The sequence below is a fragment of the Mandrillus leucophaeus genome, unplaced genomic scaffold, assembly GCF_000951045.1.
Source record: "Mandrillus leucophaeus isolate KB7577 unplaced genomic scaffold, Mleu.le_1.0 Scaffold699, whole genome shotgun sequence".
NCBI classification, from domain to species: Eukaryota; Metazoa; Chordata; class Mammalia; order Primates; family Cercopithecidae; genus Mandrillus; species Mandrillus leucophaeus.
In genome coordinates this window covers 906,135-924,745 of record NW_012107574.1, presented here as the reverse complement: position 1 = coordinate 924,745, position 18,611 = coordinate 906,135, and the positions used below count along the sequence as shown (strand labels likewise).

General features: G+C 38.6%; 1 protein-coding gene across 2 annotated transcripts in view; it reads right to left on the bottom strand.

Moving 5' to 3' along the window:
- Window positions 1-1,577: 1,577 nt before the first annotated feature.
- Window positions 1,578-18,611, bottom strand: part of PIGN (phosphatidylinositol glycan anchor biosynthesis, class N) — a 137,454-nt gene continuing 120,420 nt past the window's right edge. For both annotated transcript variants that reach the window (XM_011964385.1, XM_011964386.1), the window contains exon 30: window positions 1,578-3,337. In XM_011964385.1, coding sequence (XP_011819775.1) covers window positions 3,214-3,337 — 124 coding nt within the window. In that variant the 3' untranslated portion in view covers window positions 1,578-3,213. The remainder of the gene's footprint in view (window positions 3,338-18,611) is intronic.

Sequence of the window (18,611 nt, the reverse complement as noted above, 5' to 3'; positions counted from 1 at the left end):
CTTTTCTTTTTTTAAAATAACAAAGCATTAAAAAGAAATCTCAGTCTTAAAAAAAAAAAAAAACAAAAAAAAAACGCTGCTGCCTGGAAAACATAGTGAAACCCTGTCTCCATCACACAAATATTTAAAAATTAGCTAGGTGTGGGGGCGTGTGCCTGTGGTCTCAGCTACTCAGGAGGCTGAGGTAGCAGGATCACTTGAGCCCAGGAGGCAGAGGTTGCAGTGAGCCGAGATGGTGCCACTGCATTCTAGCCTGAGCAAGAATGAGACCCTGTCTCAAAACAAAAATGAAAAAACAAAACAAAAAAACATGCTGATACAGAAATGGGAAAATGCTACAAAGATATTGCCATAGTACTGAAAGCACACAGCATAACAATCATTAATGCTTTGAAGCATTTTAAAAACAGTAAGGGGAATGTCAACATAAAAAAGAACAACTATGAAAAGGAGAGAAATAGTCAAGTTATCTCTGGTCTCTTAAAAGAAGGAGTTCTCAGAACTGGTCTGAAGGGAGTCTTCTCCAAATGACAGAGTTGATTTCGCTCCATTCTCTTCAGCCCCCTGACATGCTGGCATCTAGTGTGAATATGGGAGCTCACCAGGTTCTCTCAAGGACAGGGGTGCCCTGCAACAGCTACGCCTGTCCTAGAGACCATGCCCATGCAATCGCCCTCACTCTCTCCAGGCCAGCTTCATCAGAAATCATGTTTTTAACGGTACAGTTATATGTCAAAAAGGAGAAAAGGAGCCCCTAGTCCACCAAAACAAGTGTATAAAGGTGGCAGGAGGGGAGGAGGGTTGACACTGATGTTCTTAATATCTGAGTTGGTGAAATTTGTAATAAGTTTTTCATAAGAAACCATATTATAACAGATGAAGAGGTTTTCTAATTCAGCTCTATCATTAACAAATAATTTTAAAGACAATACTATGAACATATACAACCATTTATAACATTATTTTCTTAAAAAACAAGAAAGCATTTTGTATTCTAAATACTGTACACTAAGTATAATAATTAACATATTGGGAAATGACAGACAAGCTGCCATGGTTTCCTAAAGCCTTAGGATTCCCTCTAAGATTTATTCATGGGCCCTCTAAGATTATAGCATGGCCTTTTTTGGTTCAATATATTCACAACTTGTTCTGCCCATTTTAATTCTTATAACAATTCCTAATTTAAACATTGTTAATCAGCAAATGTTCTAAGTTTTGATTCAGAAATCTATGGCATAGGTAGAACGAAAAAATTAATACCTTAAACAGAAATACTTTTTCCCTAACTCTTGTTTCTTTTTTCTCTGTTTTTCGATATAAAAATATACATTTCAAAACATTTAAAGATATCTGAGAAACTGCAACAGAAAAGGCCTGTTCCCATGTGAGTCTGAAGGGGCCAGTTACGGTGCGGCAGGGTGAGCCTGTGGCTGCAGGCGCACAACACAAACTCTGTGATACTGTCAGAAGGAAGTTAGCCTATTCTACAGACTGACACTGACCTGAAAGGACAAAATTAAGAAAAAGACATGCCTCGAAGAGAAAATAAAGAAAGATAAAAAATCCTGAGCACCTTTTACAATGTTGTAATAAAATACTTATTAATTTCTCTGTATAAAAATTTGGGAAAAGATAAAAGGCAAAACTACACATAGAAAGAGGTCAACGATAAGTGTTTATACAGTTTTCTCTGATGTGTGGAAAAAAACTGATAAAAAAATCCTTTGAGGTAATACGAAAGTTCATGGTTCTCATTCCATCAACATCACTGTTTGCTACCATAGCTTCTTAGCTGTCCAGCTAGATTTTATGCTATGAGCTGATGCATGAGATTTCATAAAACATTAATACCTCTTTTTTATACTGTAATTCTTTCACTGGTATACCATAAAGTAGTATTACAAATAAATTATAACTATATTTCATCATAAATCGAAATTAGGAAAGTACACTTCGCCAAACTGATTTCTGACTCTTTTAAATTGTATTTATTCACTCCCCGCCAATTTGAAAAATCTAGTAAATTACAGAGGGCTTCCTAGTCATTAACGTGAATTAGTAATGCTATAACTTAATTCAAAAGCAATTACTTCTTAAAAATAGTGCACATACCAGGAAAGCTTAGCATCAGCCAAAAGCTACTGACATACCACAGGCAAAAGGCCAACTCCACAGGGATACGTAAAGGTCATTTTATGGACAATCCATATAAAAACTGCTCTCAAGATATTTTGCCCATTAGAATTTGTTTACAAATGGAAATCTAATTTGATGATTTTAGGCCTTTGGGCTAGAATCTCACAACCAGAAAGAATAACACCTCTAATATGAATTCTTATGATATTGTCAGAAAGTTAAACCATTGAATTTTAAACTCCTGTTAAAATAATAGATGACAGTAAAAATAAATTCAAAGGGAAAGAAATAATACATGAAAAAGCTATGGGGTAACAAATGTTGAGCCTACAATTAAAAACTATTTATTTTAAATGTTTTCCTATGTATAAGACAGAAATACCAAGCACTTTCTACTTTTGTATTGTCAGAAATTCCATGAAAATCCAGAAATGAAAAAAAAACCAAAAAGTGAAGGATAGACATGCATCTAGCTGGTTGACTGTGAAAACCCGAGAAATAGCACTAAAAAGGATAAGATAGTATTATTGCATACTAAAGAAATATGACAAATACCTGCAAACACTTTTTCTATTGAAGCTTTTGAAATAACACACCCTGATTGTCCAACAAAACCAGTGCTGAAAGCTGATAAATATTGACGGTGGCACCTGGTGATTTCCTTCCAGCTCAGCCACGGCAATGATTCTGGATGCCATCAGCACTGCCCCCACAGCGGGCATGTGCCCTCCTCTGGGTATGCGGGAAGCTGTGCGGTTGGGGACCAGATTACTGCAGGTGTTCTCAACATCACTGGGAAGAGCTGCCAGCCAAAGGAGAAAAATGAAAATGGAGAATGCTTTCCTATGCTTTTCCACAGATATAATCACTATTTCATGCCTGCAAAATCTAGGAAAAAAAGAAAAGAAGCTCCTTTGTTCCAAATAACCTGTCAATTCGGAATTCCAAATACCATTTTCCCTACAGGAGTAGAATATACTATATATCCATATCCATCTTCTTATTGAGTCCTTGATGAGATTTTAGTTTAAAAGGAGAATCAGGATCCAGATGCTGAATGGTGCTTTAGCAACTTCACATGAAGTGACTTTTGGGTTTGCCACATAGTCTGAGTTTCTTTGTTGTAAGCAGTTGGGCCAGGCCATTGAGGAACACCAAAAAGATGGTCATGGACATGACAATCACATAGTGGCTGATGCTGCAAAACGAGAAGAAGATGTTACAGGCAGAGAACACAGGTGAGGAAAAGCATGAGATACCTCTGAATGGTTTTAAACGGACAGACGAAAATCTCCTCCTTCAGGAGCTGGAGTAGGTGTTCCTTCCCCTATTTCTCCTGCTAAGTACAGCTGTCCATTGGTTTCTGGTTCCAGGACCTTCAAGTACAGCTGTCCGTGGACTGGTTCCAGGACCTTCCATGAATACATAGATCTTCGAATGCTCAAATCCCTGACATAAAATGGTGTTGTATTTGCAAATAAGCTACGCACATCCTCCTGTATACTTTAGACCAGGGGTCCCCAACCCTCAGGCAGTGGACTGGTACCAGTCTGTGGCCTGTGAGGAACTGGCTGCAAAGCAGGAGGTGAGTGCTGGACCAGTGAGCATTACTGCCTGAGCTCTGCCTCCTGTCCAATCAGCGGCAGCATTAGATTCTCAGAGGAGCACGAACCCTATTGTGAACTGTGCTTGCAAGGGATCTAGGCTGTGCACTCCTTACGAGAATCTAATGAGTGCCTGATAATCTGAGGTGGAACAGTTTCATCCTGAAATCATCCCTCACCCCTGCATACACAGCGGCGTGTGGAAAAACTGTCTTCCATGAAACCATTCCCTGGTGCCAAAAAGGTTGGGGACTGCTTCTTTAGATCATCTCTAGATTACCTACAAAACCTAACACAATGTAAATGCCATGTATGTAATTGTTACACTGTATTGCTTAGAGAATAATGGCAAGAATAGAAAGTCTGTACATGTTCAGTACAGATGCAATTTAAAAAATATTTTCAGTCCATAGCTGGCTGAAGCCATGATGTGGAAGCCAAGGATACAGAGGGATGACTACACAACTAAAATGTCGGACACTATAAACAAACATTGGACAACTCCAGGCGGTGGAAAGAGGGCAGACTGGTCAGTGATCTTGGGTCCCAAAGAATTCCCTGAATTTTCTTTTGCAGGAAGACACCAGCAACCTAGAAATGCCACTGGGCATAGACCCCCCAAAAATCCCCAAAAAACAATAATACCACCACCACAAGAGCCTATTCTCTCTAGCTAAGGGACAGACAAGGAAAGGAGCAGTCCTGAAAGACAGAAAATGTTTAGATAGTAACTGATCTACTTCAGTCAAACACCACAGAAGAAACGTGGCTCCACCCCTACCTATTCCAGCACAGGCTGAGTGGGGAGCCCAGACTTCCATACTCACCAGGCCATAATGGGGCACTCTAATTCCCCACCTGTGCCCTCCCCTCCACTGTCATGGTGTCAAGGAAGGCTGAGGAGGGAAACTGGTACTTTCATCCATACCTGGTGGATGTCAGTGGACATCACGTGGGAAGCCTAGACTTCCACCTCCATGAAGCAGTAATGAGGTCCCTCCCCCTCTTCAACGGGGTCATGTCAGAGGAGGCCTAGTGGAGAGCCAGGAATTCCATCTCCACTCAGAGGTAGAAAGGCCATTCTTTTCCTGACCATGTTATTAGTGGAGGTCGCATGGGAGGCAAAGAGGACCTCTATCCTTCCCAGCCACGAAGGCAGTAGTGGAGGCCTCGCAGGGAGCTGTAATGCTGGTCCCTGGCAGGCAGCAGTAAGCAGCTCCCTCTCAGGTGCCAATGGAGGCTGCATGGGGACCTGGATTTCTAACCTCATCAGGCAGAAATGAGGCAGTGTTTCCTCTTCCCCTGCCATAGTAGTGTCAGAAGCCAGTTAAAACAGAAGGTTTAAATAAGACTGAGAATCTCATAAGCAAATATTCAAAATGTCTAGGTTTCAAGAGAAAATCATTCACCACATCAAGAACCAGGAAGACCTCAAGCAGAATGAAAAAAGACAATCAATAGATATCAAAACCTAAATAATAGAGCTATTAGAATTATCTGGCAAAAATTTTAAAGTGGTCATTATAAAAATACTTTAATGAGCAATTACATACATACTAGAAACAAACAAACAAACAAAAAACAGAAAATCTGAGCTAAGAAACAGAAATTCTCAGCAAAGAAACAGAAGATGTAAACAAGAAGCAAATAAAACAGTCTAGAACTAAAATTGCAATAACCAAAATAAAAACTTCTGTGGAAGTGCTCAACAGCAGAACTGAGGGGACACAGGAAAGGATCCATGAACCTGAGGATAAAACAACAGAATTTACCCAGCCTGAAAAACAAAAATAGACTTAAAAAAAAAAAATGAAATAGAGTCTCAGGGACCTGTGGACTGTGACAAAAGATCTAACATTTGTGTCACTGGAGTTCTAGAAGGAAAAGAAAAAGAGGCTAAAACAGTACTCACAGGAATAGTGGCTGAAAAGCTTTCAAATGTGGCAAAAGACATAAATCTTACAGAAGTTAAGCAAACCTCAAATAAGGTAGACTCAAAGCAATCTGCACAAAGACACATCAAATTACTAAAAACCGAAAACAAAGAAAAGAATTGGAAAGCAGTGAGAAATGACACCTTGCCTATAGGGGAAAAACAATTTGAATAGCAGATTTCTCATCAGAAAATATGGAAATCACCAAAAAATAGTGCAACATTTTTCAAGTGTTGAAAGAAAAATAACTGTCAACCCAGAATCCAGTAAAACTATCCCATGGAAATAAAGGAGAAATCAGAATTCACAGATGAAAAAAAAAAAACCTATATGAATTTATTGCCTGAAGACCTAATCTAAAAGAATGTCTGAAGGAAGTTTTCTAAACAGAAATAAAACAATAAAAGAAGTAATCTGCTAAAATCATGAAGGAAGAAGAACTCAGTAAGTAAAAATCTGGGTAAAGACAGTTTTCCTTGTCCTCTTAAGTTTTTAAAATTATATTTGATAGCTGATGCAAAAATTCTAATACTGTCTGATGTGGTTTCAAATGTGTGTAGAGGAAATATTTAAGACAATTATATTGTAAGCAGGGGAAGGCAACGGGATGTAGAAGGAGGTAGGGTTTCTATACATTACTTAAACTGGTAAAATGACATCACCAGTAGACTGGGATTAGCTATGTATATATAATACCTAGAGCAACCATTTAAAAAGCCATGTAGGCTGGGCACGGTGGCTCACACCTGTAATCCCAGCACTTTGGGAGGCCGAGGCAGGCGGATCACAAGGTCAGGAGATCAAGACCATCCTGGCTAACATGGTGAAACTCTGTCTCTACTAAAAATACAAAAACAAAATTAGCCAGGCATGGGGGCAGGTGCCTGTAGTCCCAGCTACTCGGGAGTCTGAGGCAGGAGAATGGCATGAACCCGGGAGGCTGATACTGCAGTGAGCTGAGATCGCGACAGTGCACTCCAGCCTGGGCGACAGAGCGAGACCTGTCTCCAAAAAAAAAAAAAAAAAAAAGCCATACAAAGAGATACACTAATAACACCACAGAAAAGTAAGAAAATAATTCTACAAAATGTTCAAGTAATACACTGGATGGCAGGAAACACAAAACACTGAGAACAAACAGAAAATAAAAAAATAAAATGACAGACTTAAGCCCTAACATATCAATAACTACATTAAATGTGAATAGTCTAAATACACCAACTAAAAAACAGAGATTGGCAGAAGAGAATAAAAAACATGACCAATGACCAAACCACATGCTGTCTAAAAGATACTTCAAGTATGGAGGAAACATCATGCAAACATTTATTCTAAAAAAGCAGGAGTGGCTACATTAATATCAGATAAAATAGACTTCAGAGGAAACAGACTTCAGAGCAAAGATACCCTTTCTCAAAAACTGATAGAAAAACAACACTGAAAATCAGCAAGGATACAGAAGAACTCAACACTATCAAACAACAGGATTTAACTCACAGCGATAAAACACTCCACCCAACAAGAGCACAGTACACGCTCTTTTCAAGTGCCCATACACACCAAGATAGACCATATTCTGGGCCATAAAACAAACCTCAGCAAGTTTAAAAGAACTGAAATCACACAGAGTGTGATTTCTCTGACCACAATGGAATCCAACTAGAAATCAACAATAGATAACAGATATATTACCAAACACTCAGAAACTAAAAAACACAACTGTATAATAATCCATGGGTCAAAGATGAAGTTTCAAGAGAAATAAAAAAACAGATTGAATGTAATGAAAATAAAAAACCAACACATCACAGTTGATGGGACACAGCTAAAGCAAGCACAGACAGGGAAGCAGACCCATGCAAATCTGCACCCCATGCCTCCAAAAAAGTGTAAACCATACACCTGGTATCACCACAGCCTATCAGTGTGAGTCTCACACCATCTACAAAAAGTAACTAAAATGGATCATGGACTTAAAAGTAAAATGTAAAAATATCAACATTTTAGAAAAAAAATCTTTGGGATCTGGAGCTAGCCAAAGAGCTCTTAGTCTTAATACAAAAAGCACAATCTAAAAAAGTAAATCTGATAAATTGGGCTTCAAAACAAACAAACAAACAAAAAACCTTATGCTCTGTGAAAGGCCCTGTTAAGAGGGTAAAAAGACAAGCCACAGACTGGGATAAAATACTTGCAAGCCATACATTCGACAAAATACTTCTTCTTTTCTTTTCTTTTTTTAGGCAGGGTCTTGCTCTGTCACCTAGGCTGGAGTGCAGTGGTATGATCACAGCTCACTGCAGTTGTGACCTCCCTGGGTTCAGGTGATCCTCCCACCTCAGCCTCCTGAGTAGCAGAGACCACAGGCATGCACCACCACAGCCAGCTAATTTTTGTATTTTCTGTAGAGATGGGGTCTTGCCATGTTACCCGGGCTGGTCTTGAACTCTTGGGCTTAAACATTCTGCCACTTTGGCCTCTCAAAGTGTTAGGATTACAGGCATGAGCCACTGCATTCAGCCACAAAGGACTATTTCCTAGAATAGGATATAGAATAAATTCTCAAAACTCAACAGTAAAAAGACTCCACAAACAATTCAATTAGAAAATGATCAAAAGACATGAACAGACGTTTCATCAAAGAGGATATACAGATAGTAAATAAACAGATGAAAAAATGTTCAACATCATTAACCATTATACAAGTTGAAGCCAAAATGAGATATCACTACACACCCACTTGAACAGCTAAAATAAAAAATAGTGACAACACCAAATGCTGGCAGGGATGCAGAGAAACTGGATTGACAGTCTCTGGTACAACCACTCTGGTGGCAGTTTCTTTTAAAACTCAGCATGCAACTACCACAAGACTCTGCAAATATGATTCTGAGCATGCACGCCAGGGGGAGAAAAATGTTCACAAGAATGTTTATAGGATCTTTGTTCATAATAGCCAAAACTTTGAAATAACCTTGATGTCTTTCAACAGGTGAATGATTAAACAAACTGTGGCACATCCATACCATGGATTTACTCAGCAATAAAAAGTAATGAACGACTGAAATATGCAACAGCGAATCACCAGAGAATTACTCTGAGAGTGGGAAAAAAAAAAGCTAACTCCAAAAAGTTACATACTATATGATTTACTTTATATCACATTTATGAAGTAACAACTACAGAAATGGAAAACATTAAATGTTCCAGGGGTTAAGGAGGGTTTCTGGGTGGGAGCAAAGTGCCTGGGCTATAAAGGGCAACATGAAGGATCTTTGTGCTGGTAGAAATGTTCTGTCTTTTGACAGTTTCAATGTCAACATCCTGGTTATACTATATGTTATACTCTAGTTCTGCACAAAGTTACCTCTGGGGGGAAGTCAGGTAGAGGGTACAGGAGATCTCTCTGTATTCTTTCTTACAACCTCATGTGAATCTATAATAATGTTAAAATGAAATGTTGAATTAAAAACTTTTTTTAGTTCACAGACTGTACAAAAACAAGAGGTGTGCTGCATTTGGCTAATGGGCATAGGTTGCTAGCCTCTACGCTGGCCTGTAAGCTCTGTGGAAGCAGGGACTATAATTTTTTTCTCTTTTCCCATTGCACCTCTAACGTCTCATGCAAGGTCTTATAGGCATTTAATCAATATTTGTTAAATGAAATATTAAAGATAATTTGTAATTAGAAGAAATGATAAAATTTTCTTTTGTTTTATGTTACCCCAGCAAATTTAATCTGAACTTATTTAGGTTGGTGCAAAAGTAATTGCAGTTTTTGCCATTTTAAAAAAAAGGCAAAAACCACAATTACTTTTGCACCAACCTAATAAAATCAGACTCCCCCAAAATAGAATAAGCATAATCAATACCAAAAGCTAAAAAGCAAAATCAAAATGCCAAAAGAAACAAAAAGTTTCTACAAAAATAAAGTAAAACTAGCCCTACAAAATATTAAAATATAAAGTTAAATGTAACATGGGCATTAGAATCAACAGGAGAACAGATCATCCTGTCACCCAAGATCAAGGAATCATCACCAGTAACTCACAACTGTCCTCGCTGGACTCACTTTAAACTTATAAGCACAAATGAGATTTGGTTCTCACCAGTGTCTCAATTCTGATTGCACACTTGTGAATTATTCTTCTCTGAGTCAAACCAAATTGTGTCCTTCTCTCCTCAAAGTTCTGTCACCTTCCTCCCATCTCAGCAGATGACTCTGCTTTTTTTAATTGAGAAAACACTGATAAAGTGATCACAAGAGAAGTGCCTCTTCTCACCCGGAACTGTCTAACCCACTCATATCTGTGCCCATATTGCCTCCTGTACCTTTCTTGTCTAAAACAAACCCCTCCACTTCTACTTTGGATCCCATCCCAACTCTCCCACTAAAGCTGGGGTCTCCAATCCCCAGGCCTTGGACCGGTACTAGTTCATGGCCTGTTAGGAACTGGGCCGCACAGCAGGAGGTGAGCGGCAGGAAATGAGCGAAACTTTGTCTGTATTTGCAGCTGCTCTGCATCGCTGGCATTACTGCCTGAGCTCCACCTCCTGTCAAATGAGTGGCGGCACCAGATTCTCACAGGAGCACGAACTCTACTGCGAATTGCGCGTGCAAGGGATCTAGGTTGTGTGCCCGTTAAGAAAATATAATGAATGCCTGATGATCTGAGGTAGAACAGTTTCATCCTGAAATTACCCCCGCCGGCCCCTGCACCCCTCGCCCCATCTGTGGAAAAACTGTCTTCCACGAAACCGGTCGCTGGTGTCAAAATGACTGGGGACCACTGTACAAAAGGACTATATTTTTCCAACTATCCCTTTCCTCTTAGATATCACCCATTTCTCCTTCTCTAGATGAGCATATCCTTCACCATACTAATGTGTAATTTCTCTCATTCTAACTCTCCCAAGATCCCATAGCTCCCTCCAGCACTATCCTAATTTAAATTTTATATATGCAAAACCCAGATCTTAATCTCCCACACCTTCCTTCACCAAACTCACTCCTCTTAGAGCTTTCTCCAGATCTCTGCAATGGCTTTCCTAGTCACTCAGTTACTCAAGATTAAAAAACAAAACTAGGAGTCGCTCTTGATTCTTTTTTTCTCCCAGTATATTAATCTACCTCTCTGAAATCCTATCAACCTCTCTGAAAATATTTTCTAAGTCCAACCACTTGTTGCCATTTTGAATTGCTACCCTAGCCTAAATTGCCATCATCTCTAGCTTACAATACCACGAAAGCCTCTTCCTCTTCCTCAATCTTCCTGCTCCCTCTCTCGATCCCTCCAATAGGTTCTTTACACTGTGGCCAGTGTTATGTCAAAAATGTGAAGCAAAAAAAATAACTTCCTGCTCAATAAACTAATGCTTCAACTTACACTTGGAATAAACTCCCAGTTCTTTACAATGACTTTCAAAGGTCATAAGTGACAGCAAATATCTATTCTCTGAATTCTCTCCCCACCATGTTTTCCCTCACACCATTCTAGCTACACTAACTATACAGAGCACCCTTGACACAAGTAACTCCATCTCAGAAAAAAGACTCCATCTTACATTTCATAGGACACTTTGCCAACAGGGACAAGATATTTTGACTAATAAATTAATATATAAAGACTGCATCCAACGAGATAAGGACATAAACAGGCACACTCGTGCACTATCAGTCCTCACTGGAGGACTCTGCAGCCACAAAAAGAGCAGGACTTCACAGCTCAAAATGGCTGTCTTTACTGACACTGTCTTGCTGTCACTCCTGATAAGCACCCAGCATCTGCCACTGAAGTCTGTGCACACATCAAAGACTCTTTCTTGTAAAACAGATGGGCCCTGGCACAGACTGGGAGGTTCTTTTTGTCTTCCTCACTTTCCCTGGACTATTTCCTTAACCCTTTCTCCTCTCTCTCTCCTCTTGATGTTAAATGTTACTTTGTTTGTTGTGGAATGTTTAATCTGCAACATTTAGATATTAATTAGGTATAATATTACATATAGTTTACAATACTGACTGACTTGTGGAGTGGCTTGTGGCTGTGTAGCTGTGACTACCAAGTGACCGGGAAGTTCTAAGGAGCACTGCCTCCTAGAAAACTCCATGCAGTTCGTGGCCTTTGCTATTGAAGTAGCATCGACAAAAGTCCGACACTGTGGAAAGACACAAACACGAATGAACCTGGTTATCTCTGACCTTGCACTGCTCATAAGACTTTCATATTTTCAAAAGTATTTACTCACATGGGGAAACGGTTATTACAGAAAACCATCTTTTTAAAAAAACTGTATATGTCTGCACATAAATTAAAGCTAAAAGGACATACATCAATATGTGGAATAGTGGTTCTCCCTGAATACTACAAACTGAGACACTGAATTATGAATGACTTATTTTTTCTTAATGCTTTCAGTATTTTCTTTAATATATTTGTAATATATTGCTATTTATGTGATGTTTACAAATTATGCTAGGTTTAGCCACAGAACTCTAAGGCTGACTTCATAATTACCACAGAAATCTTCAACTCTATTCTGTTCCTGAGGCCTCAGAGGACATTCCAAAATTGGTACCAGTTCCTGAGATTAAAATCCTCAATCCAGGCCAGGTGTAGTGGCTCATCATGCTTGTAATCCCAGCACTTTGGGAGGCCAAGGCAGAAGGATCTTGTGAGCTTAGGAATTTGAGACCAGCCTGGGCAACAGAGTGAGACCCTGTCTCTAAAAAATAAAAATTAAAAAAATTACCCAGGTGTGGTGGCAGACACCTGTGGTCCTCACTACTCAGGAGACTGAGTTGGGAAGATCACTTCAGGCTACAAGGTGGAAGCTGCAGTGGTGATCACCTCACTGTATTGCAGCCTGGGTAAAAGAGCAAGACCCTGTCTCAAAAAAACAAAAACAAAAACAAAAACACTGGATATAATCATCCCAACTTCTTCAGGGACTGAAGTCTGTAGTCAGAGATGAGATGAGTGAAGGAGTACAAACTCTTCAGCATAGAGCCTGGAGGTCAAATCCAGAAAAGCTCAATCTGACCTTGGTTCCATGGGGGAAACCAGGCAAGGAGGTGGGGAGCTAGATAGATTAAAAGCAACAAGGACCATAAAAGATTAATCTTTTATAAGCATTATAGAAAGGATTATAGAATGTGGTATATCCAAACAACGGAGCATTATTCAGCAATGAATAAAGTACTTTTACATGCTACAATATAGATGAATGGCAAAAAAATAAAAATAAAATAAAAAGTTACACTAACTGGAAGAAGTTAGGTGAAAAAAATTACATTTTGTATTTTTCTGTTTATATGAAATGTCCACAATAGGCAAATCTATAGAGACAGAAAGCAGATTTGTGGTTGCCTGCGCTTGGAATGGTAATGGGAACAGATTGTGAACAGGTAGCGGGTATTTTCTGTGTGATGGAAATGTTTAAAACATAGATTGTGGTGATGGTTGCCCAACTCCATTCATTTGCTAAAAATCATCAAAATGACTTAAAACATTTATTAAATCATTAAAAAACTAAAATAGATAAATTTTATGGTATGAATTATCTCAATTAAGCTGTTAAGAATAAAAACAAAGAAAGAAAATATTACATGCTAGCAGATTTCTGTTGTTGAATTTTGCCATCACTTTTAGGTTAAAATATTAAATCTGACTTGATGTCTAACAAAAATGGCTTGTAAAACCAGGTGACCCATCCTCAAATTTAATCTAAAGTCTGTCTATAAAAGGCATTCCACAGATCACTCATCTCCTTACAGTGGCCTGAAATTACTCTCAGCTCATGTAAGCTAACTTAATTGGCAGGAAACCGTTGTGAGGCTCATCATCTTCATGCAATTGAGCCATAAGACATCCAACTTGTGATATCTTGCATCAATCAAGTCTTGGTGTCATCTCAACATAGCAGAGTTAAAGGAACATCAAATTTCAACTTGAAATGAGTTCAGCTGTTCCCACTCCCCTCCCATGACTATTGTGCCATCATTTAAATCAGCAGTTCTCAAGATGTACATGTGTGATGGTCGAGGGGAAGAGTGTATGTGTGGAGGCACATGGAATTGCCAAGCAGGCCTTTTCAACCTGCACAATGGTGACAAAATGTTGATCGTATTTCTCCTCTATCAGGGTGATGGGCAGTAGAAGCAGGTCATACCTGTTCGAGGTACTGGGGCAGAAAAAGTCTGAGAGTCATTGATTTTAATAAAGTTTGGTATTCGTTGTAAGAGTAGAGATGTTTTATGACACTTATTAATTACATTTAGGATATACAAACACTATTGAATAGAATCATGAGTTCTCTCTTTTTTTTTGAGTTCTCATTATATCGAAAGAGAAATGATAAACACGTTGGTTGTCATTTGTATTTCAATAAGGTATAACAATGGTGCATGTGGGAAAAAATTAAAGTCCAAATGAATAGTGCCATCAAATCAAACTGCAGCTCAATCAAACTGATGATCCTGACTACTCTACCCACCTCACTACAAATGGATTTAGAACATAAATCTGAATATATGTTTTTATAGTTATGAAAATTACCTCAAATGAATTTTTTTCTCTAGTTTTAAAAATGCATTTTCAGTATGCCATATAAAAGGCAATACTCTATAAAGTTTATGACCTGCTATAAACGAAGATAAAGTGTAAAGATCAAAAGAAGAAAATACTAAATTAGCTCCGTCAGCTGAACAGTTTTATGGCCTGGGCAGGATATTTTTCACATGGCTGTTAAAAAGCATACCTGATGCCACAGGTTCTCAAGAGAAACACTGAACTCACACCAGTAGTTTCAGCTGAATACACTGACTGCAGTGCATCCTTCCTGAGTCTCAGTTTCAGTTTGGTAAAATCTGCTCTGAAGATACATTTGAAACAGAGAGTACTATGGCTATAAACAGATACACTATCTAATGCCCTAACAATACAGTCTTTATTGTTTAAGAAGCTATACTTATTAACCTGAAACTATTAATAATAGGTGACAAATCTCCCAAAAGTATTCTAAAAACCCACGGCAGTCACCACAACACTATAAGCATTACAGATATACACCAGACTACATTCACGGGGCAGTCAGCTCCCACTCCTCTCTCAAATTCTGGGACAGATTCCCCACCACTTCAGGATTCACAAAGCAATAAAATAGTGAGGACAAAAGGGCAACATTCCATTCCCGTGAATAAAAAGCATGGAATGGCTGAAATTGCTAATTATACTATTAACACAAAGGAGTTTAGGAATAAAATTCGTCATGAAGGGGAACCAGTGTAGGAGCACAATTCCAATAACCCCGGCACCCGTGAAGGGAGCTCTGCCGGACAGTTTGTAGTATCAGCAAAATGACAAGAAACACCACAGCTTTTCAAATATACTTCACATAAGAGTAACTGGAAACTCAAAACTTAAATGCAACATTCTCACAAACAGGAAGCAGAAAAAAGTACAATAATGAAGTTTTGACATGTGAACCCTATCGTACGGTGCTTTAGTTCTGAATCTTGACGTACATTTCCCCCTACTTCCCCACCATTATCCAAGCCTTTTCCTCGCAATAAACTAGATGTTTATGAAGATGCATGAACCCATCCTGCCCATCAGACCAGCACCACATGGTTCACAGAGGCACTATATGCCATTACTGCTACACAGGATACAAAGGAAAGACCTTAGAATTCTAACTTAGCAACAACAAAAATACCACATTGCAGCATCAATCAGGGGCGATTCCATTTAGAAAGCCTAACTTCACCAACTCAGATTTCATTTTTGTCTCTCCATCCTGACCCTACTCCCCTGACCCTGCAATCAACTTCTTCTCTTAAAGAGGGCATCTTTTAGACAGTATAATAAGAGACAAAGGAGACAGAGCAAGGAGATATTTCATCAGGAATGACCAACAGAATGTGTGGGAAATTTATGTAGATTTTGTTCAGTGCCATCAGCCTGATGAACAGAGATCTGAAGTTTCTTATACTTGCCTTTGAGAAGTTTCTCAGAGCAAGCGCCCCGTTTAACCTACGGGGGTTTGATCCCCAATGATGAAACACTGAGAAAGAGGTAAACTAAGGTTTAACATAACTTATTCACTGGCTGTGCCTTTATCATCTTCTTATCCACTTTGGATCTTTAATGTTGTATAGACGGGGGTGTGACGGTTACAGCAGGACAACAGGCATAAATCAGGAATGTCTCCGGGAAATCAGGGCACAGGCTCACTGTATATTCAGGGCAGCTCCCACTATAAGAAATATTATCACAAAATATTTCTATAGCATATTTTTACCCTGAATAGCATTAATAGTATTTTAATATGTATACATAAATTATTTAAAGCGCTGAAACATAAAATTAACACCCTTTTCTCATGGCTATACGGGGTGGTGGTGGTTATAAATGCATTCTCTGCCTATAAGTGCCGATGTGTCATTCTGTTTCCCTTGGTTTGAATTATGATCATTGTTTGTTTTATGCTTTTGTATTGTTTTTTTCTTGCCGTTTTGTGCTGTTTATTCCATGATGGCTATGCAAAGGAATGTTAAGAATAAGGGTGGAGGTACCACACAAATATCAAGAGGAACGTCATGATAGACGTTAAATGCAAGCTTGCACTAGCTCTTTTAAAATGTACCAAGCATCAACACCCATGAGAAGAAGGGAAAACAAAAATAATAAAAACATATCAAGCAAACACAGGTAATAAATGTAAAATAAAATGGACTATATCAAAATAAAAAACTTAAGCCTCCCAAAGGCTATTTTCTAGAAATTTCTTTATCCAAAATCTATGGTTTTATAGACTTTATCCAAAATCTATAGATTCTGAAATCCAAATTATTTATCACATATCATGCACATATGCATTGGGCTTTTTACCTCTATGACTTTGCTCATGTCCATCTGCCTGTCTAAAATAGTCTTCCCAAACCTGTAAGTGCCCTAACTGAAATTATACCTTTTGGGTAGAAGTTTTTCTGTGGCAAAACAATCATTTCTGGTGATTCCAGAGGGAGGTGAGAGAAACAAGGTTGTACACCTTTTGTCGTAATTTTAATTAGGGGACTTACAGGTTTGGGAAGACTATTTTAGACAGACAGATGAAAATGTGGCACATATACACCATGGAATACTATGCAGTCATAAAAAAGGATGAGTTCGTTTCCTTTGTAGGGACATGGATGAAGCTGGAACCCATAATTCTGAGCAAACTATTGCAAGGACAGAAAACCAAACACTGCATGTTCTCACTCATAGATGGGAATTGAACAATGAGAACACCTGGACACAGGGTGGGGAACATCACACACCACGGCCTGTCGTGGGGTAGGGGGAGCAGGGAGGGATAGCATTAGGAGATATACCTAATGTAAATGACAAGTTAATAGGTGCAGCACACCAACATGGCACATGTATACATATGTAACAAACCTGCACGTTGTGCACATGTACCCTAGAACTTAAAAGTATAATAACAAAAAAAAAAAAAAAGAAGAAATTACACCTTTTGTTCAAGTCCCAGTTCAAATGCCAGACTTGGCATGATGTTTTCTGTCACTGAAGGCTTAAGTGAAGCAGCCTCCCTCCTGTATTCTTATAACCCTTAACCACATATTGCCTTATACTATAATCATGATCATTATGTCTTTAAACCTACATTAGGCCATAACCTCCCTGAAAGCAGTGGCCATCCATTAAGAGTCATACACTTCCAGGACTGGAATGTTCCATACCAGTTATACATCCTTATGCTTAAGTTCCTGATGAAGAAGCTATCTATCTCCAGAGATGGAGCATCACCAAGTCTTAAGTCCCATTCATCTCTGGTACTTGACAATGTCTGGGAATGCTTTACGTATGGTGAGTGTTCAATATGTATATTTTTTCTGAAAAATGATCGATATATTAAACACATATACAATGCAAAAAATAAACCTAGCTATGCCACATTATTGTGCAGTCTTTCAGAACCAGTTTCTACTCTGTAAAATAGAAATTGTTAATATTTTCTCCACATCATTTCATGAGAATCCACAAGATAACATAAGTACAATTCCTAATACACTGCATACAATAAATGACATTCTACTAGTGATATCATTATCATCAATTTAATACCTTTCTCAATAACCCTTAACTTTTCCCAATCATTGTTTAACTTAACCTGCTTTTCCCAGGTTTGGGTAGAAGTTTTTCTGTGGCAAAACAATACAATCCCCCAGTTAGTTTCTGGTGATCCCAGAGGGAGAGGAGAGAAACATGGTTGTATTAAATTAGTTAAAACAGCTGAACTTGACACTTCTAAAAAAAAAAAAAAAAGCTTCCCAGAATTTTCAAGAGAAAAATGGTGAGTCGTTAAACAAGCAACATTAAAGACTGCGGAAGGGATAAAAGAAAGCCTCCTGGACAAAGACAAACACAGGACTTCCAGAATAGACCAAAGGCTGATACTGAGGCAGGAAGGGGGACAATAAAAGGCTAAAAGGTGTTTTCTTTTTCTTTCTCTCTCTTTTCCTCCCTTTGTCCACTTTTCTTCCTTCCTTCTTTCCTTTGCATGCCTTCCTTCCTTCCTCTCTCTCTTTCCTTTCTCCCCTGCTTTTTTTTTTTTTTCTTTTCCTTTTTTATAAAACAGTGCATTATTAGAGAGGTAGAGAAAGGAAAGAGAAGTTGTTCTGGGAATACTCTGCCAATCAACTTTTAGATGAAAGACTAAAAGTGATGAAACCCTTCGTTTCTGAAAACAGAAACGAAACAGGGAAAAGAGTGCTGAACAGAATAGAACCCGTTATAAACTAACAAGAGAATGGATTATTCAGTTGAGAAAAACTGAATAAGGGGCAGAATGAACATAATTTAAAAAACAGGCTTCGCCGGGCGCGATGGCTCAAGCCTGTAATCTCAGCACTTTGGGAGGCCGAGGCAGG